Source organism: Malaclemys terrapin, chromosome 3 (genome assembly GCF_027887155.1).
Source record: "Malaclemys terrapin pileata isolate rMalTer1 chromosome 3, rMalTer1.hap1, whole genome shotgun sequence".
Classification (NCBI taxonomy): Eukaryota; Metazoa; Chordata; order Testudines; family Emydidae; genus Malaclemys; species Malaclemys terrapin.
The window spans coordinates 60,601,901-60,626,934 of record NC_071507.1 but is presented as its reverse complement, the minus strand read 5'-3'; the positions used below and the strand labels follow the sequence as shown (position 1 = coordinate 60,626,934).

At 43.4% G+C, this 25,034-nt stretch overlaps 1 protein-coding gene across 1 annotated transcript in view; it reads left to right on the top strand.

The window, feature by feature from the left end:
* The window catches only part of DNAH8 (dynein axonemal heavy chain 8), a 581,193-nt gene that overhangs the window by 261,587 nt on the left and 294,572 nt on the right, over nt 1-25,034 (top strand). The window contains exons 35-36 of the mRNA XM_054024546.1: nt 7,673-7,810; nt 22,155-22,395. Coding sequence (XP_053880521.1) covers nt 7,673-7,810; nt 22,155-22,395 — 379 coding nt within the window. The remainder of the gene's footprint in view (nt 1-7,672; nt 7,811-22,154; nt 22,396-25,034) is intronic.

Genomic DNA, 25,034 nt, shown 5'->3' with positions numbered 1-25,034 from the left:
TGACCTTTCTATACAAACCACTTAATCATTTCCTCCAGTTTCTTAAACCATTTCAGGAGGGGAATATTAAAAGAAATCTTCAAATAAAAACTAATATGTGGGCAATACGGATCTTATTAATATAACCTTTTTTCCTCCAAATTAACAAATGTAACCTAGGGCTTGTCTACACAGGGGGGTTAAACTGGGTTGAGTTGAACTAATATAGTTTGAAAACACTTTCATGCACACAACACCATTCATTGTAATGCACTAACTGCATTTATCAAAATCTTGAGTCCTCTTTCAAAGTGAACTAAGTTTGTGTTAGTTCAGTCTATTGTTTATGTGCATGCATTGCAGCTGCACACTACTTTCGCAGTCCTCCAACTGCTATCCCACACTGCTTTGTGGGCGACCATCACTGACTTGTCCATTTACCTGTGTGCCCTCCACTGCTCTGGTGTCAAGTTGGCTGGATGTCCCCATTTGCTCCTTGATTAAAAAATATCTGCATTGCTGCGATATTGCCTTACAACATGCCTTGAGCAGCTGCTTGGAGCTGTACTGAGACTCTTGATCTTATCCACAATCTGGGAAGAAGCATCAATGCAGGAAGATCTTGTGGCCAGGCACCAGAATAAAGATAATGTTGTGTACATTGCTAAGCAGACATCTGTGAGGCATCAGAACCAGATCACCTACCAGTGCAGAATAAAGACCAAACAGCTCAGGAGAATGTACATTAAAGCCAAGGATACCAGGAAAGGTCCAGCAGTGGAAATGTGATCTATCCATTTTTGAAGGAGCTGGACACAATTTTGATCCATTACACCAGAAGTCGGCAACCTCCAGCACGCAGCCCATCAGGGTAATTTGCTGGCGGGCTGGGAGACATTTTGTGCTGGCCACCGCATCCCACAGCTCCCATTGGCTGGGAATGGTGAACCGCAGCCACTGGGAGCTGCGAGGGGCTGTGCCTGCAGGCGGTCAACGTAAACAAAATGTCTTGCAGCCTGCCAGCGGATTACTATGATGGGCCACGTGCCAAAGGTTGCCGACCCCTGCATCACACCACTACTGAAACTTGCCTCCTCCTCTGCTGCCCCACTCCAAGGATGAGCAGCAAGAGTCATCAGAGGATGAACATGAGGAGCCTACTGAAAAGCTGTCCCCAGCAAGCCACGATGTGTTCAGGACTCAGAACCTTGTTGCCAGGTAGAAAGTGATCCCGATTCCTGCCATGTAGTTACTGAGCATGATGCCTAGCCAATTCCTAGCCTGAAATACAGGCCAGGATTGAGGAGACACATCCTATTGAGGAAACCTTGTCATGTATCTATTTGTCTTTAAAATGTATTATTATTATGCTATACTGCCATGCTACCTTCTGTTCTGGATGCCTAATGGCCACAGCCATTTTAGGCAGATATGAACTAGGAGCCTTTCTGAGTCTCCAGCCCCCTCCTCAACTCCCTCCTTTGCCCCATACATTTTGCCTCCCCCCGCCAATACATGTTTTCAAAATAGAAGCTGCTCATGCCAGAAAACTGACCTGTCTCATGTTAAAGCCCTGATTATCAACCATTTTGAAGCCTGCACCATGACCTAGTTGCCTATGTTCCTTTCCCCTCCCCACATCTGTCCTGCCTGGTGACCTCATGCCGCAGTATATCAGGCGCCGCTGGCCCACGCCCTCTCAGTTTCTTCTTATCGCTAGAGCACAGGCATCCTCTGCAGCCTTCCTTGCTCAAGTGCCCATCCAAGAATTTGTCGGGCCGCCACCTGGTCGTCCGTTCATACCTTTGCCTTGCACTATGCACTGATCCAGCAGGCTCGAGATGATGCTGGCTTTGGCAGAGCAGTGCTGCAAGCTGCACGATGGTGAACTCTGAGACTACCTCCATTGATACTGCTTGCGAGTCACCTAGAATGGAATTGACATGAGCAAGCACTTCAAAGAAGAAAAAACGGTTATCTACCTTTCATAACTGTTGTTCTTTGAGATGTGTTGCTCATGTCCATTCCATTATCCATCCTCCTGCCCCTCTCTTGGAGTTGTCAGCATGAAGGAACTAAGAGGGCATTGGCTGGTGGTGCCTGATATACTGCAGCATGAGTGCGGCACTCTAGAGGGCACCACAGCTGGCCCTATGGGTACCACTAAGGCAAAAATCTCTGACGGCCGCGCATGTGAGCACGCACACACCTAGAATGGAATGGACATGAGCAACCATCTCGAAGAACAATAGTTACAAAAGGTAAGTTACCTTACCTGATGACAGAGAGTTCTCTGAGACCGGCCGCTGACCCTAGTCCTGGGACTCCCCCAGAGCAACAATCTCCGATGCAACCATCAACGTCCATGGGACATCAAACTCTGGTGGCATCAAAGAGGAAATGTACTGATGTCTCTCACAAAAGCTCAGAAAAGAGGGCTACAGTTTCTCAGATTGAAGAATTGACCAGGAGAAAGAGATCCCTGGCAAAATCAGTGACCTTGGTACCAACAGAGCCGCAGCGCAGTACCCATGAGACATTAGGCTCATCAAGTACCAGTACCAGCACTAAGCCTAAAAACCAGAGGGGCAAAGCTAAGTAGCGTCGGTACCATCTGACAAGAGAAGTGGTAGAGACCAGAATACCTCTTCTAAATGGCATCTCTGGAGACAAGGAAAGCCACAGTACTGAGCACTTCAATCAGAAAGACCTCTTCTGGCTGATCATCAGACAAAAGACTACAGCTGCCACTGACTCCTTGATATTCATTGGCCTTTCTAGACAAACTTTGTCGGTACCAATTACCACGGCAGTACCACAGGAATTTCATTTCTCCAAGGACCTCTTGGTTTCAGAGAAACTGGAATCCCTGCTGCTCGGTACTGGTGGTGTGGTACTGACCACATCTTGGTCTCTGGAATTCCCTATGGTACTAGGACACTCAACACCCGCCTCTTTATCTGCTCGACCTCTATGAAGTGAAAATGAAGAGGACAATGATAACTTATCTTTGGTCTAAGTGCAAAGTTGCCCAGGGCAATGCCAAGGGACCAGTCACCTAGAACCATGACAGGACTGACAAGGCCCACCCACTTGGTATGGATATTTTTGGGTACCATCAGCCATGCCCTTCACATCATCCCAGTGGCTGTACTGAGAGCCATGGCAGCCTAAAGACATCAGTCCTCTAGGACCTTGAGTATCTCCCATAGGGATAGAGGAAGATGATCTCCCTCAGCTTCCATTTCTAGACTCCCTGATCCCCAAGAGGAGAACTTTGAGAAGCAGGAGGCAAGGCTGGATCAAGAAATTACTCCATCAATAAACATTTCCACTCCAGGTGAAGCCGTGATGCCTCCTCCACCATCTACGGCACATGACCTTAAGCAATTTTTGGACCTCACTAGGAGAGTGATAGACACACTTCAGATCCCCCTTGAAGAAATAAAGGAGTTGCAAAACAAGCTGTTGGACATCCTCCATACATCCTCACCAGCACGTATTGCATTCCTGATCAACAAGGCCCGACTAGACCTAGGCAAGGTCATCTGGCAAACGCTGGCCATGATAACTCCCACATGCAAAAGGGCAGATAAAAATATTATGTCCCCTCTATGATTGTGGACTTTTTATTTTCCCAACCATCCCCAAATTCCCTTCTTGTATACACTGTAAACACACGTGGCAAATAGCACCATGCTAAATCAACACCCTATGACAAGGACTGGTAATGACTCACCTTATTTGGCAGGAAGTCATATTCACCAGCAAACCTTACAATTTAAGATTGCTAATTATCAGGCCCTTATGGTTAAATATTATATCAATTATGGAAAACTTAATGCCTTTATTAAACATCTCCCAAATGATCAAAGAGAACAGTTCCAAGCCATGATTGCCGAGAGCCAGTTTCTGGCAAGGACAGCAATACAGACAGCATTAGATGCTGGAGACACAGCTGCCTGCTCCATATCAATGGCAGTAGTGATGAAGAGAGCTTCCTGGCTTCACCTTTCCATTCTCTCAAGAGAAGTCTAAATGACCATGGAGGACCTTCCATTCAAAGAATCCAAACTCTTTGGAGAAAAGACAGATGCCTCACTATGCACACTGAAGGACTGAAGAGCCACATTATGATCTACACACCGGCACAAAAAAGACAGTACGGTAAGTCACAGACATCACAAAGATCCCGACCAGCCCAGTTTCCTCCATCTCAGAGACAATACAAACCCCAGCGGAAGAGACAACAGGTGCAGAAATGAAAGCCTATGGCTCCCCAAACTTCAACTGTGCAGCCCTCAATGTCGAAACATCAATTTTGATACATTGGTTGAGGCCCCAAGCAACCACTGCCATCATCAATTGCTGCAAAACTCGAACCATCTACAACCCTTTGGACACTGCCTTATTCTTTTTCAACAAAACTGGGAAAAGATAACATCAAACAACTGGGTACTGGAGATCATCTCCAATGGTTATTTAATCCATTTTTCAGAGCAGCAGCCGTGTTAGTCTGTATTCACAAAAAGAACAGGAGTACTTGTGGCACCTTAGAGTGTTTAGAGACTAACACTCTAAGGTGCCACAAGTACTCCTGTTCTTTTAATCCATTTTACCTCCCTCCCTCCTACCCATTCTCCCTCCCTGCCCTCTTCAGGGACTCTCCTCACGAGAGCCTGTTAAGTCAGGAAATAAATCATCTCCTAAACCTCGGTGCTATAGAACCAGTTCCAAATGAACACAGAGGGAAGGGTTTCTATTCCAAATACTTCCCAATATCGGAAAAAAACAGAGGATGGAGACCCATTCTCAATCTGAGAGCACTAAACAAATATGGAAAGGCACAAAGATTCAAGATGGTTACATTAGCAGCAATAATTCCATCTCTAGACCAGGGAGACTTCTTCTCAGTCCTCGACCTACAAAGATGCTAATTTTCACATTGTGATTCAACCATCCTACAGAAGGTTCCTCAGGTTCACTTTTGGTCAAGACCATTTTCAATACAGGGTACTTCCATTTAGCCTGTCATCTGCATCCAGCGTGTTCTTGAAGGTCCTATCTGTGGTAGCGGCCCACCTTCACAAATCAAGGAACATGATGTACCTGTATCTAGATGACTACTTACGCAAGGCATGAGCCTTTGATGACACCCTAGTGGCCATGCAAAAGACTACAGATGTATTCATACAATGTGGACTTCAGCTGAACACTCAAAAATTGACTTAGGCTCCTATGAATTCTAAATGGTGCCCAGGAGTCAATCTCGATGCAGTGAAGGTCAAAGCCTTCCTCCCACTACACAGGTTCAACACCCTAACTGTCTTAATTAATAGACAACATTCAGACCAGCTCCCAGATCTCGGCCAGAAATTGCCTCCAACTACTTGGGCACATGGTGGCAGGCACCTTCGTTATAAGTCATACAACATTTCACATGCATTGCTTTCAGGCATGGCTCAAAACGGTATACGCACCAAACAGAGACACATTGAATAAACAAACTACTGTCGACACTCAAAGACTCTCTCTGAGTGGTAGAAAGATCCTCAGAATGTCTGCACAGGGGTCCCCTTCACACACAGCCACCTCCAACCTTGAAACTGACAACAGACACATCTTTACTGGGCTCAGAAGCTCATCTAGACAATCACACAGTTCAGGGCAAATGGCCCCCCATAGAATCAATGCTCCATAGCAACCTATTGGAGCTCAGACTGGTCAGGAACGCTTGTGCACATTTCCTACCATTGATCAATGGTGAACATATAAAGGTTATGACAGACAACATAGCATGAATGTTCTACATGAATCACCAGGGAGGAGTGAGATCACCATTCCTTTCTGCAGAGGCAGTGAAACTGTGGAATTGATGTTTTCGGCACAGCATCATTATATCAGTAGCCTACCTGCTGGGTGTACAGAATACCTTAGTGGACATCTTTTTTTGCTTTTTTTCCCTTCTGTTTGAAACCTTTGTTGCTTTTTTCCTCTTTTTCTGTTCTCCTCTGGCACTTGTTTACTTCTGACACCATGTCATGCTCCTGTATCAGATATAGACTGACTACAGAACTGTCTTCTGAGCAAGATACACACCAGATACGTTCAGTACAAGAGCCTTTAATGTTCTGCCTGTATGGCTCAAAAAAGGTATGTTGCCACAATGGCACCTAGTGGCCGAACAGTATAATACAGCTTATCATTCCATTACACAAGTGGCCTTCCAATAGCTTCATTAACCAGGTCAGCAGAGGATATGCTGGGTCTTCCAGGGTAACCAGAGCAATCGTCACACCATTAATGTCCACAGGGAACAAATTGTCCTTTCTCCATTAATTTAAATAGTACTGAGTTTCAAAAGATCCTAGTGACATGCATCCTTCCAGACCATCTTGAAATTATGTTTGTAAATCTGCTATGGTGGTCAACCAGCCCTTGGAACACCATGGAGAAATATCCATACCTTTCTGTTTATTAATTCTGAGCCTTGGTGTGTGTGTGTGGCAAATAATAGGCACATGTAAGGCCATGAATTGCCTTACTACAGTTCGAGAACCCCATGCAGGCAAAGTCATCAATAATCTCTTGATCATTACCATGGTATGTAAACCACTGCAATGGAACCTTATGTATTGCATCACACGCCTTTGTGACAATGGCCCCAACAGTTCACCTTCCTATGCCTATTTGGTTGGCTACAGACTGGTAGCATTCAGGGATGGCAAACTTCCATATGGCAGTGGCAACCCACTCTTCTACAGGTAAGAGACATCTCATATTGGTACAGTGCTGCTGCAGTTCTGGTACTAGTTCAGCACATATCTCCACATATCCTGGAGTAGCAGTTGCTTGGCATTATCCTCTTCTTCCTCATCGTCTTTTGGCTTCCTCTGCTGCTGCTGCTGAAATTCAAGCTTCTGTTGCTGCCACATCATCTGCTCGGTGGTGTACTGGGCAAAGTCCAAAATCAAAGTTATCGAGCTTCAAAAGCTGAAATACAGCCAAAGGAGCTTTTACATATTTGTAGTTGCCAGCACAGTGTTGTGGAGCATTGTTGGGTCCATACTGACCAACAGCAATTTGAAAATGGTGCTAGTCTACCCAGAAAGGAAGCATGTGATTTTTACAAATGTGAACCCACTGGGCTTCTGCTATTCATCCCACAATGCATAGCGAGAAAAATCCCAGAATGCACATGCTGAGTGGTGAAGCAAAGGACCATAGGATATCCTCAGAGAATGCCATGTGTTTAGTACACAGCAAGCTGCTACCATGTGAACACAATGATACAAATTGAAAGAGGGCACAGCTGACTTGTGTGCATGCTATTAGTGCGGCTTGCCTTTTGCATGTGAACTAATGTGCGTCAAATCAATCTGGTTTAACCCTCAACATCTCCCCCATAGACAAGCCCCTAATTAGTCTACCTGAAACTTTTGCAATATTGTTATTAATATCAAACAACTTGATTATTGGGCTATTCGGACTAGTACTTCACATTGTTTTATTACTTGATTGCTGTTATTGTTCTCTTTGCTAGAGTACATAGAAGACACAGCTTTCTATCCCCAAAGGCTTGCATTCTAAAAAGATTTTAGTTATTCTTCTGTACTCATAATAAATGAGCAGAAATTATTACACCATCTTTCAGTAGCTGATTCTAATGGTTGATATGGTTTTTATCTTGTAGGAAGGAGCTAGGATTGCTTCAGAAATTATATGGATTATATGATACTGTAATGAACAATATCAGTGGGTATTATGAGATACTTTGGACAGATGTAGACATTGAAAAAATTAATGCTGAACTTTTGGACTTTCAAAACAGGTATTTTTCATAATATGAACTTTTTAACAGGTTATATTTGAATATAAATAATGATAACTGTGTTACAAATAACTTAGTATCTTTAAAGCATCTTGATATATATAAATTTGGGACATTTGTTAATAGCGTTGTCACAGGGTGACTGGCTCCTTTGAGGGGATATGAGTCCCAGCCCCAACTGTTACTAATAAGGTGCCTCCTGGCTGAGGTTGTGTGGCTAGGTTCAGGTGACAACCTGAAGATTACCTGTTCTTTATAAAGGCCAGCAGGAGCTTAGTGTTGGAAAAAGGGTAGGGGAAAGAACCAAGTTTTTAGGTGATTCCCAGACAGATGGCTTAGAGAGTGAACTGTAGGGAGTAGAAAAGCTGCTGCAGAAATCCCTGGGTCAGAGAAAGGATGGGGAGGGACTGAGAGAGATGAGGGAAAAGCCACTTTGAACAGTAAACAATGTTGGGTGAACTATATATTTGGGTATTTTGCCCAAATTTTCTGTTTAATCGATAAACTGTGCCCAGAGGCAAGGACCCACAATGGACTCTGGTGTGACATTCATCCTACCTGGACTACTGAGCTAGCTCACTGGTTTACAGTATTGACTGTAAGATTAAAATTTGGAAATCTGTTGAAACATTATATACTATTCTTAAAATATATAGGTAACCTAAAATAACTTGAGATACTGAACACCTTTTACAGTAAGTATTCCTGTTATATAATCAGTGGGTGTACTATTGCAGTATTCTTGAAAAATTAAAAATATTTTGATACTTTGAAGTCTAATGAGGATTAAGTCATAGTTTGCTCACAAAAACGTTTTCAAATTTTTTTAATTTATTTTATTTTTAGTGCTTTAGAAATTAGCTTTAGTATTATGTGAGGAAATATAGCATGGAGGTTGGGGGCTAGGTTTATGGGACAGAGTAGATTTTTTTTGTTCAGCGTAGCTTCTTTTCTCATTCACCACTAATGGCGTTGATGCACCCTCCCCCCCAAGGAATTTGGAGGCAATCCAAAGTTGTTGCTGAAGGCTCCAGGGCTACGCCTCATCCTTCAGTTCAAGCTACCAGATGTACAGCCTCTGGTGGCATAATATATTGGTGGTTCAGTTTCTCCTGTGCACTTTGTTTTATAACTTTAATTTTTATTTGTTGTTGGGCAGCAGTAATTTATAATCTTTCTTCCATGTTCTCCTTCTTCCTTGGATTGGGTATTTGATAGTGTGGTGGTTTCAGTCACCTGGATCTGTCACTGCTGTGCCTCCCTTCTGGGATTCCTCTGCCCGCCCTGCTCTCCCACAAACATTGGGCTAAATCTAAGTGGTGTTCCCTATGTGAGGCAGCATGTACTGGCACTACAGAGGGCAAATTATAGCCTGCCTGTTCATAGCTAGCCAAACCTTGCGTAGCCAGGGCACAAGTCTCAGAGTTGAATGGATATGTCAGGACATCGCCTTCTTCCAGAAGCTGTGACTCCAATACAGAAAAGCCTGGATGTTCTGAACATTTTAGGAAGAGGGATGAGAAGGATGTTATCTGTCTAACCCAGAGAGTAAGTCCAGCATCAGAACGGGGCTGGAGTAGAAAACCTCCTGAAAGGATTCAAAGTCATATTTTTACCCCACCCCGGTACTGAAGTGGGTACTTAGTTCCCTAAGGAAAAAGCAGGGCTCCTACAAAGCCTTTTCCCTCCCATGATGAATCAGGATTCTTATGATCTTCAGGGGTAAGGTGAAGAAAGGGGTTTTCTTCTTCAAGTGTTTTCTGCATATTCCCACTCTTTGGATATGCACCGACTGATGCGGTTGAACGGTGCAGTCTTCTATTAATAGTTGTTATACCAGCACTAATAGCATGTAATGTAGGGTCCATACAGGTGTCTGAAGAACTGTACTCCTCGGGTCCAGTTGATATTTCTACAGCAAAGAAAGACTTGGATAATGATCCGTCTCCACACTCTCTTTCTTACAAGAAGAGGAAGTTAGATGACCCCTTGGTAATGTTGTCTCCACCTCCCAGGACACCTTCTGGCTCTTTAGAAGAACGATATCTCCTGTATCAATGTTAAGAATACAATGTTAAGAACAGCCTCAGATCCACATTCAGAGGAAGAACTGGATCCAATGACAGGATCTTTGCTAGACACAGACTATTACAAGCACGTGTAACCCCTGACTCTCACATAATACTGGACTGGGCAAATTGGCAGGACTGGCACGTGCCTTCCTGGATTCCTTGGCCTTATTGATCAGCTCCGGGCCTTCCATACCAACCATTCCAAAGTCATCCCTCTGGTTCAGCATCAAACTGGAGATATTTTTGCAGGTCCACAGCATTCAGATCTAAGTTACACATATTCAAAACACCCAGATTTGAACGAATATTCAGATCGGAGATGTTTGGATCTCACATTAATGGATCTGATAATGAGAGACAAGTCCCCTACTCTAATTCAAGATGTTTTACATGATGAGGAAGAGGAAGTTGAGGTTTCTGTACAGACAAATATTTTGCACAACCAGGACCTTATGGGCATATCCTCTCCAGACAAAAACATTTGAATAGCCTAAGCTGCTTCACCATCTGAAGATGCCATTCAATTCCAAGAATTAGTCAGCAGAATGGTTTCTACGTTGAAATTGCCTTCAGTTTCATTGGAGGAAACTTTGCACCCTGTTTTTGACATACTTGAAAATACTTCTTCAAACAAGGTTTCTCTGCCCCTTTTGAATGGTTTATGGCAATCAGGAAATCAAAATGGAATACCCCATCTTCTTGACAGCCAATTGCAAGAAAGCTGGTAAAGCTTATCCACATTCCGTAAGAAAGGACCAGGAAAGGAGAGCAATACAGCAGCAAACAGACAATCCAGGATGTTTTTGGAGCGTGTTGGGCACAACTTCCAGGTGCAAGTGCTGGAGGAACCAACTAGGGGTCGTACTCCTCTTGAGCTGCTGCTCACCAATAGAGAAGAATTGTTAGGGGAAGTAGAAGTGGGTGGCAACCTGCGCACCAGTGACTATGAGAGGTTGAGATCAGGATCCTGACAAAAGGAAGAAGGGAGAGCAGCAGAATACGGACCCTGGACTTCAGAAAAGCAGACTTTGACTTCCTCAGGGAACTGATGGGCCGGATCCCCTGGGAGACTAATATGAGGGGGAAAGGAGTCCAGGAGAGCTGGCTGTATTTTAAAGAAGCCATATTGATGGCACAAGAACAAAGAGGATGGAGCTAGGCTATTCTCAGTGGTGGCAGATGACAGAACAAAGAGCAGTGGTCTCAAGTTGCAGTCGGGAAGATCTAGGTTGGATATTAGGAAAAACTATTTCACTAGGAGGGTGGTGAAGCACTGGAATGGGTTACCAAGGGAGGTGGTGGAATCTCCATCTTTAGAGGTTTTTAAGGCCTGGCTTGACAGAGCCCTGGCTGGGATGATTTAGTTGGGGTTGGTCCTGCTTTGAGCAGTGCGTTGGAATAGATGACCTCCTGAGGTCTCTTCCAACCCTAATCTTCTATGATTCTGTGAAGGGTTTTCTTTCTTTCATGTACATTCTCCACCTAATTCTCAGGTAGAGGCTTCAACAACTCCCAAGATTAGGAAAATTTACATTCTACTGTCAGTGACAGAGAAGGGAAAATACTGGATTCTTTGAGAGGGAAGCTATTCTCATCATCTTCTCTAACTAATAACCCATTATAACTCGATCCAGTTTCACCTGTCAGATAAAATTTCTCTGTTCACCAACAACCCCTCTGATGACCACTCCAGAATGGCTAATGCCCTCATTAAAGAGAGAGATTGTTGCTAAACATACACTGAGGGCATCCTTTGATGTCTCGTACACATCTTCAAAATTGGTAGCAATAACAATAACTCTCGGAAGACATGCCTGGCTACATTCCTTTTCTCTTCCCTAGGAAATGAAGTCTAAGGTCTCCTTTTAAAAGGAGATTTCCTGCACCTCTTTTCAGATACCAAAGATAGAATTACCAACCTTAGTCTTCTTTGTCATCATCATCTTATTTCAAGGGTAGACAATGCTACTAGCAACAACAACCCTCTACTTTTCAGTCATATGACAGATGCCCATTTAGATCCACGATGAAGCAAAAGAATTTGTCCACCACTTCTTTACTAGCAGTTAGTCTGCAGGTTTGATATGATGTTCAAGAGCAGCAAACCAACCTTGGAGTCTGTTTCCCTTGCATTTGGAGACCATTTAGGCCAATGTTACACTGAATAGCTAAAGATCACTACTGACAAATAGGTTTTGGACATCATAAAAATGGTTATATTATCCAGTTAGACAATCTCTCCCCAAACCAACTGCCCTCTTCCTCCCTCTTCAAGGACCACTTCTTACAGGTTGGTGTTAAGAACTGAAATAAACTATATACTAATGGTGGGATCAATATAGGAGATTCCAGTAAATCTCAGGAATCTGGGGTTTTACTCCCACTATTTCCTAATTCCAAAGAAAGATAGAAGTCTTCGTCAGATCTAAGATAAACAAGTGCACTCAAAGGATTCACTTCAGAATGTTAACTCTAAGTTCTATTATTCCTTCATATCCAGTCTAAATTGGTTTACTGCTCTCAGTCTCACACACCTTAGTTTTGCCATAGAGCAGGACCATTTGCAATACAGGCCTTTGGCTTTTCCTCAGCATCTTGAGTCTTTACAAAATGTCTATCTGTAGTGGCAGCTTTTCTCAGAAGACAATGGATTTTTGTATTTCCCTATTTAGACGATTGGCTTTTAAAAGCAGCTTTAGAGGACAAGCTGAAAAAGGTCACATAATTCACATGCTCTGTGTTCCAAAGTTTGGGTTTATTAATAAAAGAGAAGAAATCCTTATTGACCCCATCACAGAATGTTCTATTCATAGGATCTCAGGCCGATTCCAAAAAGGGCTTACCTTCGGGAGGAAAAATTCCTGAAAATAAAACGAACCATTTAATCTCTACTTCAAAGTCCATTTCAGAAAGTAAAGTTTTTTCTATTATTAAGTGGATGGCATCATCCACGTATGTCTTGCCTTATGCAAAATTAAGGATTAAACCACTTCCTCACTGCTTGGCAAAGAGCTTCAGCCTGGCAGAATAGAGCATGGAACTAAAACATATAATTACAAAGAAAATCCAAAGATTTGCCTGGTGGTAGATGGATCTGAAACATGTTCTGACAGGAGTGATGTTCAGTTCTCCCTCCCTCCCTATGATAATTAATACAGACTCCTCTAAAATACCTTGATATGCAGATCTCAACAAGTTTGTAAGAAGGGGGCTGTGGAATTGGCAGGAGTGTCATCTACACATCAGCATTCTAGGGTTAAGAGCAATTCTGTTAGGAGTCAGATACTTTCTTCCCTAGATACAAGGAGCCACAGGCAATATGACAACAATGTACTATGTAATCAACCAGCGAGGAGTCTGATCATTGCAGCTTTGCAAGGAGACAATGAAACTTTGGGATTTCTCATGAAGTGTATCCAGCATCTCTACTTCTTCTTTGAGTAGTGTCCCTATGGGTGCTCCAATGTACTGTAGGTGTATGTGTGTCCCTGTGCTTCTGATGGTAGCAGTGTCTGTTGGGTCTGCACATTCACTCTCCCATCCTCATCCTCTGCCTCAGGGCTAATTAGTGCTGTGTGTGGGTGAAACACCCTCAGTTCCTTCTCAACCACCCCTGGGTAGAGACAGAGCAATTAGCAGTCCATTCGTGGATACTTCATTCTTATTTAGTTTTAGTGTTTTTCTTCTTAGTCTCCTAGAGTTTCCTTTTGTTTTTTCTTTTCCCCTGTTTAAAAAAAAAAGTTTTTGCTTTACCCTTCCTTCCCCCTTCTATAACTGATGATTGCCTTTAGTAAGGGGTATGCCTAGTTTGCCCAGGTTTAAGAGGTGCCTCTCCTACAAGGAGTCCATTCCAGTAACAGGCTGGCAATGTTAACATCTTCTTTTGATCTCTGAATTAACAATACAGCGATAGACAGGAACTGTTTGGTTACATTGTTAACCTCTAACAATATATATGTAAACACACAAAACTACAAACATTATCTTTTAATATGTTTCTAAAGGTTGAATCTGGGTCAATTAGCTTCTATTTGTGTAACCCTTTCAGGCCCTGTGTAACAGCATCTTTCAGGCTTGCTCCTTCTTTCCAAAGCAAACTTCAGATGCTTCTCAGAGTCAACGGACTTTCTGACACAACAACAGGGGAAGTGTACCATCCGGATCCATTGTCATTGCGTCTGACAGCACGGGCAATAGGACTTGGACCAAGTTACAGAAATCCTCTCGGTGGATACACAAGATATTGTACTAAATGCTTGAAGACAATCAAATAGGAAATGTTATGAGTTAAAATGGAAAAGATTTTTACTATGGGTATCCGATAAAGCCATCCTCTGGTGTCGGTGCCTTGTCATGGTGGGACAGTTTGCATGCTCTAACGATCCCCAGAGTCTGTGTTGGCAGGGGCTTTTTGCTCCTGGTAGGTTCAACCATGCTGGATTGGTCTGTCTATGTGTGTGTGTGTGGCGGGGGGCAACAAAACAGACACCCTGGTCCTCCAGATTGGGCTTTAGGCACAGGGCTAACAACCCTGTCCCGTAAAACACAAAATATGTTACGGAAACAGCAATGGAGAAATCGACCATTACTGTGTGTGATAGCCTTCAGGAGTCAATGATCCATACGACTGCCAGTGGTGAAAGCCGAAAGGAAGCCACTGGCATGAAGACTGAAGTACTCAATACCAAGACAAAAACCAAACTTGGTTTTTGGAACATACGGACAATGTATGAAACAGGGAAGCTAGCTCAGATCACAGCAGAGATGAGACGCTACAGCTTACACATCCTGGGTGTCAGCAAGAGCAGTTGGACGGGATCAGGAAGATTAACAACAGCCTCGGGAGAAACAATGACAGTGATTGTAGCGGGCCTGGCACCGCAGTGACCCTTTGTGGCAGGGGCCGGAAAGGTATCAGGGCCTCGCCTCTTTCTAGTCTCATAGTTTGCCTCTCTACGGGCTGTCTGTTACTGTCAGTCGGTCGTACGCTCTTCTCTCCCCCGGTAGGCGCAGTAGCGCGGCCTAGCGTCCAGAGTCTATATAGTCCCCCTTTGCAGGTGGGATAGCATGGCCTCTTGGCCAGAGTCCATATAATCCCCCTTTACAGGTGGGGTAGCGCAGCCTAGCGGCCAGAGTCTATATAATCCCCCTTTACAGGCGGGGTAGCACAGCCTAACGGCCAGAGTCCATATAATCCCTCACAGTTCAAGGTGAGGGGGTAGGGGGACTCGGGCCTGCCCTCTCCACCGAGCCCCGACCCAGGGCCCTGATAGCGGCTAGCTCTACTTGCCGCCCGCTTAGCGGGGATCCGCCTGCAACAAGCGTCTCCTGCCAGCATAGCTACCAGCTCTTTTGGGAGGTGGAGCAATTAAACTGATGGGAGAGCTCTTCCCGTCAGTGTAGAGCATCTTCATCAGAAGAACCTCTGTAGCACTTCTAGTGTAGATGTGGCGCCAGATTGCATACATGACACCAGTCATGCCTCCCTCCCTTTTATGCTCAGTGTTATAGAAATACTGTCACAGAGTACCTGGTCCCTGTGAGTAGAGCTGGACTAAGCTCCCTTGTGTTAGAAGAGGTGAGCCCAATCTAGACAATTAAAGGTGGTTGGGCTATACCTGAGGTTTTAAAGGGCAGGGAATGAAGGAGGAGAGGGTGATTGAGACAGGCTGTGCCTGTGAAAGAGAAGCCATAGTGGAGTGGAGCTAAGTCCAATGGTGTGTCTCTGGAGGAAGGGGCCAGGTGGCTGGGGAAGCAGCCCTGGGGCTGCTGCTCCACGAAGGGAGAACAGCTGATTAAAACTGAGAAGCTGTCAGGAGAGGAGCGCCAGAGATCCCTCTAAGGAGTGGCCCTGAAGTCTGAGACAAAGGAGAGAGTTAAAATACTGTTTTCTGTTTTCTGATATGCATCCGAAGAAGTGGGCTGTAGTCCACGAAAGCTTATGCTCTAATAAATTTGTTAGTCTCTAAGGTGCCACAAGTACTCCTGTTCTTTTTGTTTTCTGTTTGTTTACTTGCCTGTTTTAAGAAAATAAACCATCCTCAAGGAGATTGGGAGTGGCAGTTTGTGCTTGGAAGGTGGGAAGAAGCTCCACCCTGTGACAAATACATAGTGATCAGCTAAACTAAGGCGCACATATGGATCATAAAAATATAACTAAAAATTCTTACATTCATCATGCACCTTGGAAGGTGTTAACACTGGTTTTATGACCCATTACAAAAATGTGTATAACACACCTGGCTATCTACTAACCCTCCGTTGTCCTATGACTGCAGAGGTGTTAACTGCGCACTTCAATTTAAAAGGGCTCCTACACCATGTGTGAACCCCTGATGCTTAACAGTCTGTCCCACCTTGTATTTAGCTTGGACACTGATTACTTTTTCCAGGTATGAAGAGCTCTGTGAATTTCAAAAGTTTGTCCTCTCTACTAACAGAAGTTGGTTCAATAAAAGATATTATTTCACCCACCTTGTCTCCCTCATATCCTGGGACAACACAGCTACAGCAATAATGTGACACAAGTGACATCCCTAGAAAGCTAAAAGTATATCTCAAACATAGAGTGCAGACACTAATTGTTCTCTGCACATATCATTCCATCCAAAATGTCAGGGCCTTAGGGCCACAAATTGCTTTAGGCAAGATGTTAAAATCCTGCACCAGTTGCTATGCTAGATATCTGGGAAATATTTCTGGAGAAGAAATTGAGACTCCATATACAAGTCTCTATTGACATTGTTGGAAATAGTTTGAGGAACACTTGCAAAGTAGGTTTCCATTCTTCAACAGGCCATCCTTTGGTAGGAGGGTATTAGTGGGTTGGTTCCCAAATAATTCTTTAAATTCCAAAGCTCTGGTTTTATATGGGGGGACACTTCCACTTCTATCTATTATACTAGTCTAATACTTAAAACTACTTTTTTCTACTTATGTGATTCACTGCTCACTACTTCCTATTAGTCAGGCGAGAACATGTGCTGCAGAATGTGAAATCTCTTACCTAATTTTCTTTCTGCTAGCAGGTTCTCTTCCAGGGCTGCCCAGAGGATTCAGGGGGCCTGGGGCAAAGCAGGGGAGCTTGTACTCACCAGACGGCATGCCGAGTCTGCGGTGGCGGCATTTCGGCGGCGGGGGGCCCTTCAGTGCTGCTGAAGATGTGGAGTGACTGAAGGGCCGCCCTGCTGCCGAAATGCCGCCGAAGACCCGGACCACCGCCGGGTGAAGAAAGGGATTCTCGGCCAGGGCTTGCGGGGCCCGGGGCCTGGGGCAAATTGCCCCACTTGTCCCCTCCCTCCCCCCCCGGGCAGCCCTGTTCTCTTCTCATCAGTCTAATCTGGTAAAACAACTGGAATACAAATTCATAACAGATTTTTTTTCCCTAAAGGGAGAATTAGACATATAGTAGCTTGACAATTAGCTATAACATACCAAGTATATGTCTTAATGCTACTAATAAGTTGCTGAAATATTTCTACAGCTTTGGAAGAATATTACTGATTGACTGAGTTGAAGGATTATAGATTCATATTCATAGATTCATAGATGCTAGGACTGGAAGGGACCTCGAGAGGTTATTGAGTTCAATCCCCTGCCCTCATGGCAGGAGGAAATACTGTCTAGACCATCCCTGATAGACATTTATCTAACCTACTCTTAAATATCTTCAGAGATGGAGATTCCACAACCTCCCTAGGCAATTTATTCCAGTATTTAACCACCCTGACAGTTAGGAACTTTTTCCTAATGTCCAACCTAAACCTCCCTTGCTGCAGTTTAAGCCCATTGCTTCTTGTTCTATCCTTAGAGGCTAAGGTGAACAAGTTTTCTCCCTCCTCCTTATGACACCCTTTTAGATACCTGAAAACTGCTATCATGTCCCCTCTCAGTCTTCTCTTTTCCAAACTAAACAAACCCAATTCTTTCAACCTTCCTTCATAGGTCATGTTCTCAAGACCTTTAATCATTCTTGTTGCTCTTCTCTGGACCCTCTCCAATTTCTCCACATCTTTCTTGAAATGCGGTGCCGAGAACTGGGCACAATACTCCAGTTGAGGCCTAACCAGCGCAGAGTAGAGCGGAAGAATGACTTCTCATGCCTTGCTCACAACACACCTGTTAATGCATCCCAGAATCACATTTGCTTTTTTTGCAACCGCATCACACTGTTGACTCATGTTTAGCTTGTGGTCCACTATAACCCCTAGATCTCTTTCTGCCGTACTCCTTCCTAGACAGTCTCTTCCCATTCTGTATGTGTGAAACTGATTTTTCCTTCCTAAGTGGAGCACTTTGCATTTGTCTTTGTTAAACTTCATCCTGTTTACCTCAGACCATTTCTCCAATTTGTCCAGATCATTTTGAATTATGACCCTGTCCTCCAAAGCAGTTGCAATCCCTCCCAGTTTGGTATCATCCGCAAACTTAATAAGCGTACTTTCTATGCCAATATCTAAGTCGTTGATGAAGATATTGAACAGAGCCGGTCCCAAAACAGACCCCTGCGGAACCCCACTTGTTATACCTTTCCAGCAGGATTGGGAATCATTAATAACTACTCTCTGAGTACGGTTATCCAGCCAGTTATGCACCCACCTTATAGTAGCCCCATCTAAATTGTATTTGCCTAGTTTATCGATAAGAATATCATGCGAGACCATATCAAATGCCTTACTAAAATCTATGTATACCACCGCTTCTCCCTTATCCACAAGACTCGTTATCCTATCAAAGAAAGCTATCAGAATGGTTTGACACGATTTGTTCTTTACAAATCCATGCTGGCTATTCCCTATCACCTTACCACCTTCCAAGTGTTTGCAGATGATTTCCTTAATTAATTGCTCCATTATCTTCCCTGGCACAGAAGTTAAACTAACTGGTCTGTAGTTTCCTGAGTTGTTTTTATTTCCCTTTTTATAGATGGGCACTATATTTGCCCTTTTCCAGTCTTCTGGAATCTCTCCCGTCTCCCATGATTTTTCCAAAGATAATAGCCAGAGGCTCAGATACCTCCTCTATTAGCTCCTTGAGTATTCTAGGATGCATTTCATCAGGCCCTGGTGACTTGCAGTCATCTAACTTTTCTAAGTGATTTTTAACTTGTTCTTTTTTTATTTTATCTGTTAAACCTACCCCCTTCCCATTAGCATTCACTATGTTAGGCATTCCTTCAGACTTCTCGGTGAAGACTGAAACAAAGAAGTCATTAATCATCTCTGCCATTTCCAAGTTTCCTGTTACTGTTTCTTCCTCCTCACTGAGCAGTGGACCTACCCTGTCCTTGGTCTTCCTCTTGCTTCTAATGTATTGATAAAAAGTCTTTGTTTCCCTTTATTCCCGTAGCTAGTTTGAGCTCATTTTGTGCCTTTGCCTTTCTAATCTTGCCCCTGCATTCCTGTGTTGTTTGCCTATATTCATCCTTTGTAATCTGTCCTAGTTTCCATTTTTTTATAGGACTCCTTTTTATTTTTTAGATCATGCAAGATCTCGTGGTTAAGCCAAGGTGGTCTTTTGCCACATTTTCTCTTTCCTAACCAGTGGAATAGCTTGCTTTTGGGCCCTTAATAGTGTCCCTTTGAAAAACTGCCAACTCTCCTCAGTTGTTTTTCCCCTGAATCTTTATTCCCACGGGGCCTTACCTATCAGCTCTCTGAGCTTACCAAAATCCGCCTTCCTGAAATCCATTGTCTCTATTTTGCTGTACTCCCTTCTACCCTTCCTTAGAATTGCAAACTCTATGATTTCATGATCACTTTCACCCAAGCTGCCTTCTACTTTCAAATTCTCAACAAGTTCCTCCCTATTTGTTAAAATCAAGTCTATAACAGCTTCCCCCCAGTAGCTCTTTTAACCGTCTGAAATAAAAAGTTGTCTGCAATGCAGTCCAAGAACTTATTGGATAGTCTGTGCCCCGCTGTGTTATTTTCCCAACATATATCTGGATAGTTGAAGTTCCCCATCACCACCAAATCTTGGGCTTTGGATGATTTTGTTAGTTGTTTAAAGAAAGCCTCATCCACCTCTTCTACCTGGTTAGGTGGCCTGTAGTAGACTCCTAGCATGACATCTCCCTTCCCCCCCCCCGCCTTTTAGCCTAACCCAGAGACTCTCAACACTTCCATCTCCTATGTCCATCTCCACCTCAGTCCAAGTGTGTACATTTTTAATATATAAGGCAACACCTCCTCCCTTTCTCCCATCTATCCTTCCTGAGCAAGCTGTACCCATCCACACCAACATTCCAATCATGTGTATTACCCCACCAAGTTTCAGTGATGCCAACAATGTCATAGTTGTATTTATTTATTAGCACTTCCAGTTCTTCCTGCTTATTACCCATCTTCTCGCATTTGTATATAAGCATCTAAGATATTGGTTTGATCTTGCCTCCCAGTTTTGCCCTGACCCTCCTTTCTAGCCCACCCTCCCTCTTGTTTCCGACCCACCTCCCAGGTCTCCATCTTCCCCACTTATCTGTGGGCTTTGCTCACCTGTCCCCATCGAACCTAGTTGAAAGCCCTCCTCACTAGGTTAGCCAGTCTGTGGCCAAATAGGGTCTTTCCCCTCCTTGAAAGGTGAACGCCATCTCTGCCTAGCAGTCCTTCCTCAAATAGCATCCCGTGGTTGAGGAAGCCAAAGCCCTCCTGGCAACACATCTTCGCAGCCAGGCATTCACCTCCATGATGCATCTGTCTCGGCCCAGGCCCCTACCTTTGACAGGAAGAATCAAAGAGAATACCACCTGTGCTCCAAACTCCTTCACCTGTACTCCCAGAGTCCTGTAGTCACTCTTGATCCAATCAGTGTCACACCTCGCAGTATCATTTGTGCCCACATGGATGAGTAGCATGGGGTAGTAGTCAGAGGGCTGAATAATCCTCAACAATGCCTCCGTAACATCTTGGATACGGGCCCCCGGCAAGCAGCATACCTCCCGAGATGAAATGTCAGGGCGACAGATGGGCGCCTCCGTCCCCCTCAGCAGAGAGTCTCCGACCACCACTACCCTACGTTTCCTATTCACAGTGGTGGCAGCAGACCTCCCAGCCTTAGGGGTACGGAGCTTCTCCTCCTTTACTGTAGGGGGTGATTCCTTTTCTCCTGTATCAAGAAGAGCATAATGGTTACCTATTACCACGGCGAGAGGGTTCGGAGCAGGGGTGGAGCTCTGCCTGCTGCCAGAAGTAACCAGCTGCCAGTGTCCACCCTGAGCCATCTCCTCCTCCACCAGTGGTGTGTCAGCAGTCCTGTGTACTGGGACAGCTACCTCCACTGTCTCCACATGGACACTGTCCAGGAATTGCTCGTGGATTCGGATGCTCCTCAACCTAGCCACCTCCTCCTGTAGCTTTCCCACGTGCTGCCTGAGAGATTCCACCAGCAGGCACCTTTCACATTGGATGCCCCCGCCCCCCCAGCCTGGATATCAGTAAGTGGAAATTGCAAGTTACAGTCCCTGCAAAACCACACCTGGATCTGGGTAGAAGCATCCATGCTCAGGCGCTCTGTCTGGCTACAGGTGCAGGTGGAGGAGACAGAAGCAGTGCTGGCACAGGTGTTGCGGGTCTTCCTAACCATCGTAAGCCTCCCTCTGTCAAACTCCCTCTCAAACTCCCCTGTCTGCAGCCCCCTATCCGCTCTGAAGCATTCCGCAATTATATTGATCTCTCTCCAAATTTCAAATTAATCCATTAGTAATGAATGAGGGGAGAAATGGCTAAGAGAAAATTATCATATAATAAATCTTGCATTTGCATTAGAAGATTACTTTCTTGGAGTTCTGTTTAATCCACCACCTGTATGAGAGTGGGATTGAAGGGATAACAGTATGCTCTTTAGAACAGTGATTACAATGATTTTTGCAGGAAAGATAGACACTGATAGAGGGCCGGCTCCAGGTTTTTTGCCACCCCAAGCAAAAAAAAAAAAAAAAAAAAGCCAGAGTGCCGCCGCCGAAGCCACAGAAAAAAAAGCTGCCCCTTGAAAAGTGCCGCCCCAAGCACATGCTTGGAACTCTGGTCCCTAGAGCCTGCCCTGCACGGATATCACTGGTACACTATTTAAATGAAATTGATATGTCAGCAGACTAATTTTTCAGCCATTGTTACTGAGAAAATAGTTTTGGTGAAACAATGGTGTCGGTTTTAAACCACCTATTTTTTTCAAATATACATAAAAATATTTCAAGATCCTTTTTGATAAAATATTAAATCAACAATATAAGAAGTATACTACTGTATCAATTATTATTATTTACTGAATTAAAGGTGCCGCAAACTTCCCAAAGGACTTAAAAACTGGCAAGCGTTTTTAGACCTCAAGAAAAGAATAGATGATTTTAGTGAGTCATGTCCTCTGTTGGAAATGATGACTAATAAAGCAATGAAGCAGAGACATTGGAATCGCATTGCTGAAACAACAGGACATCAATTTGATGTGGAATCAGATTCTTTTTGTCTTCGAAACATCATGGAAGCACCACTTCTTATACATAAGGATGATATTGAGGTAAGTACACACATTACTTTTGATCCTTCAATTTATATTTTCAGGAAAGAACAAAATATTACTTGTATAAAAGTTATATTTAAGGACTTTTTGACTATGAAATCAAACACTATTCTGAAACAATGCATGGTATGTTAAATAGTTGTTGTCCATTATAGAATCATAGAAATGTAGGGCTGGAAGTGACCTCAAGAGGTCATCTAGTCAAATCCCCTCTTTGCTGAAGCAGGTCCAGGTATACCTAGATCATCTCTGACTAAACATACCCAGGTTTTTAAACCTTTCCTGAACTTTTTATCATGTTTGATGTTCTCCTCTGGACTCTTAAAATTTGACATACTAATCCAGCTGAGGCCTCACCAGTGCTGAGTAGAGTGGAATAGTTAGTTACCTCTTATGTCTTACATATAATGCCCTTGATAATGCACCCCAGAATGACATTTGCTTTTTTCACAAGCGCATCACCTTGTTGACTCATGTTCAGTTTGTGATCCAGTAAAATCCTCAGATCTTTTTCTGCAAAGCCAATTATTTCCCATTTTGTATTTCTGCATTTAATTTTTTCTTCCTAAGTGAAATTTTAGTGTGTTCGTTCACTACTACATCACAAAACAAATTAAAAAATCTTAGCCAGAGATCTACAACCTGTCCTATTTTGAATTAAATGCAACTCCAAAACATCTCTTTCATCCTCCAGCCAATCAAAATATAAAAGTATGAAGACTAAAATATATAATCTGCTTCAAACTGAGGTAATTGATTTTGCAGGCAACAAGGCGGCTTAGGAGTGTATTCCATTCCCACCCTGATGCCCAAGGGCTCAAAAAACTGAGGAGCACTCAATTTGAAATTCTTAAGTAGATTTTTTTTCCTAGAAGCTACAGTTCAAGTTGGAGACCCTAAATTTCACTGTAGTAGCTATTCTCAAAAGGATTTTTTAAATTTTTCTCTAGCCTTGATTTGAAGAACCCCTACCAATGCACTGCATGAACCTCCCATAGGAGATGTCTTGGCTTCACATGCAACAGACAATGTTGTTAGTGTGCTGCTTTTCCTTGGTCTGCCTGCCCCTCTATCTTCCAAAGTGTCTTCCAAATGCTAGTTAACACTGTTTTCCTCTGGCAAAAAGGGTCATATATACCCATGTTGAGACTCCCTGCTCAGAGCCCCATTCCTGGAAAACGCTCACAAAGCTGCATCCCACAGCTCAGATTCTGTTCTGAAGCAACATGGATTTGTCATTACCAAGAGCAGAATGACACCATATGGTCAATATTACTTCTGGGAATAATCAGATATCAATCTCCACATACATTTATTTCTATCAGAGAACAGGATTCAGAAGCTGGTGGCCACAGGGTGCAATGTCATTCGATCTCACATCTGTCAGTGATGGTCCCTTGCACCAACGTTCTGCTGAGTCCTAAGAAATTAAATCTAGCTACATGAGATTTGAGAGGTAATAATTAAAATAGGTTATTCAGATGCTTTTATCATATCCTTAGCCTGGAGAAAGTATTCCTAGGGCCTGGTCTATACGTAAAGCTGTATATATAGAGAGAGCTAAGTCATTAACATATAAGGATCCAGTCAAGGCAAGGGCAAATCTTTTTCTTTTTTCTATATTTTGTTTTAAATTCTTATCGTAAGTCTTAATATGAGCCAAAATCCTCATAATTTCCAGCTCACTAGAAATGCAAGTGGGCGCAGGATTTTCCTTTCTTCCGGACATAAGAATTCTTGGAGCTGCCTCACTTCTAATCTCTACACCAATGAGGAGAATTCCCACTTGAGATCAAAATCTTATATTAAAAACTCAGATGAAGCATCCCTTTGATTCCTTGTCAGAAGTGCCCTTAGATTTTTTAAAAGGCTTATCTCCTTTCAATCATTTCAGCAAAGAGAGTTTTCAGAAGTTAAGGTCTTATTGGGGAACAGCAGCTGTGCACCTCTTCATGAGGACAAAGATGTACTGAGAGTTAATTCTTTATTCCCAAAATAAACCCAGTTACAAAAAATTATTTTCCCATAATTTTTGCCCACTATCAAAAACCCCCCCAACCCTTTAAAAACCAAACAAAAACAAAAACAAAACAAAAAAGTTCCACTCTTTTGGCATACTCTTGATGTCAAAGGTCTAAAAATCAACATTGAATGTAGTACCCAATTCAGAAAAATCTCCACTTCTCTTGGTCTATATACCCATCATAAACAAATGAAAAACAAGCAAAGAAAAACAGAAGAAACATTGCAGTTTGTTATTAGATGGCTAAATTGCTGCATTTCAGATGCTTTCAAAGGTAGAAACCCTTTTTCCCCTTGAAAATTCGTGCTTATTTATTCAAAGTAATTGAAGATTAATATATAACGTACAGAGAGAGAGAGAGAGAGAAAGATGCAGTGGCCACCTGGTCATGTTTCCACACCTTCAGTAAGATTAACCATTTAAACATGTAGGCTTCATCAGTCCCTGCCTGGAAAGATTGTACCCTCAACTAAAGAAGCACGTTTTCCCTTGGGACTTGAACTTAATTTTGTCTAAACTTATGGGATCACCATTTGAGCCTCTAGCAATGTGCTCCTTACTACACTTTTTGTGGAAGGTGGTTTTCCTAATTGCTGTTACTTCTACCAGAAGG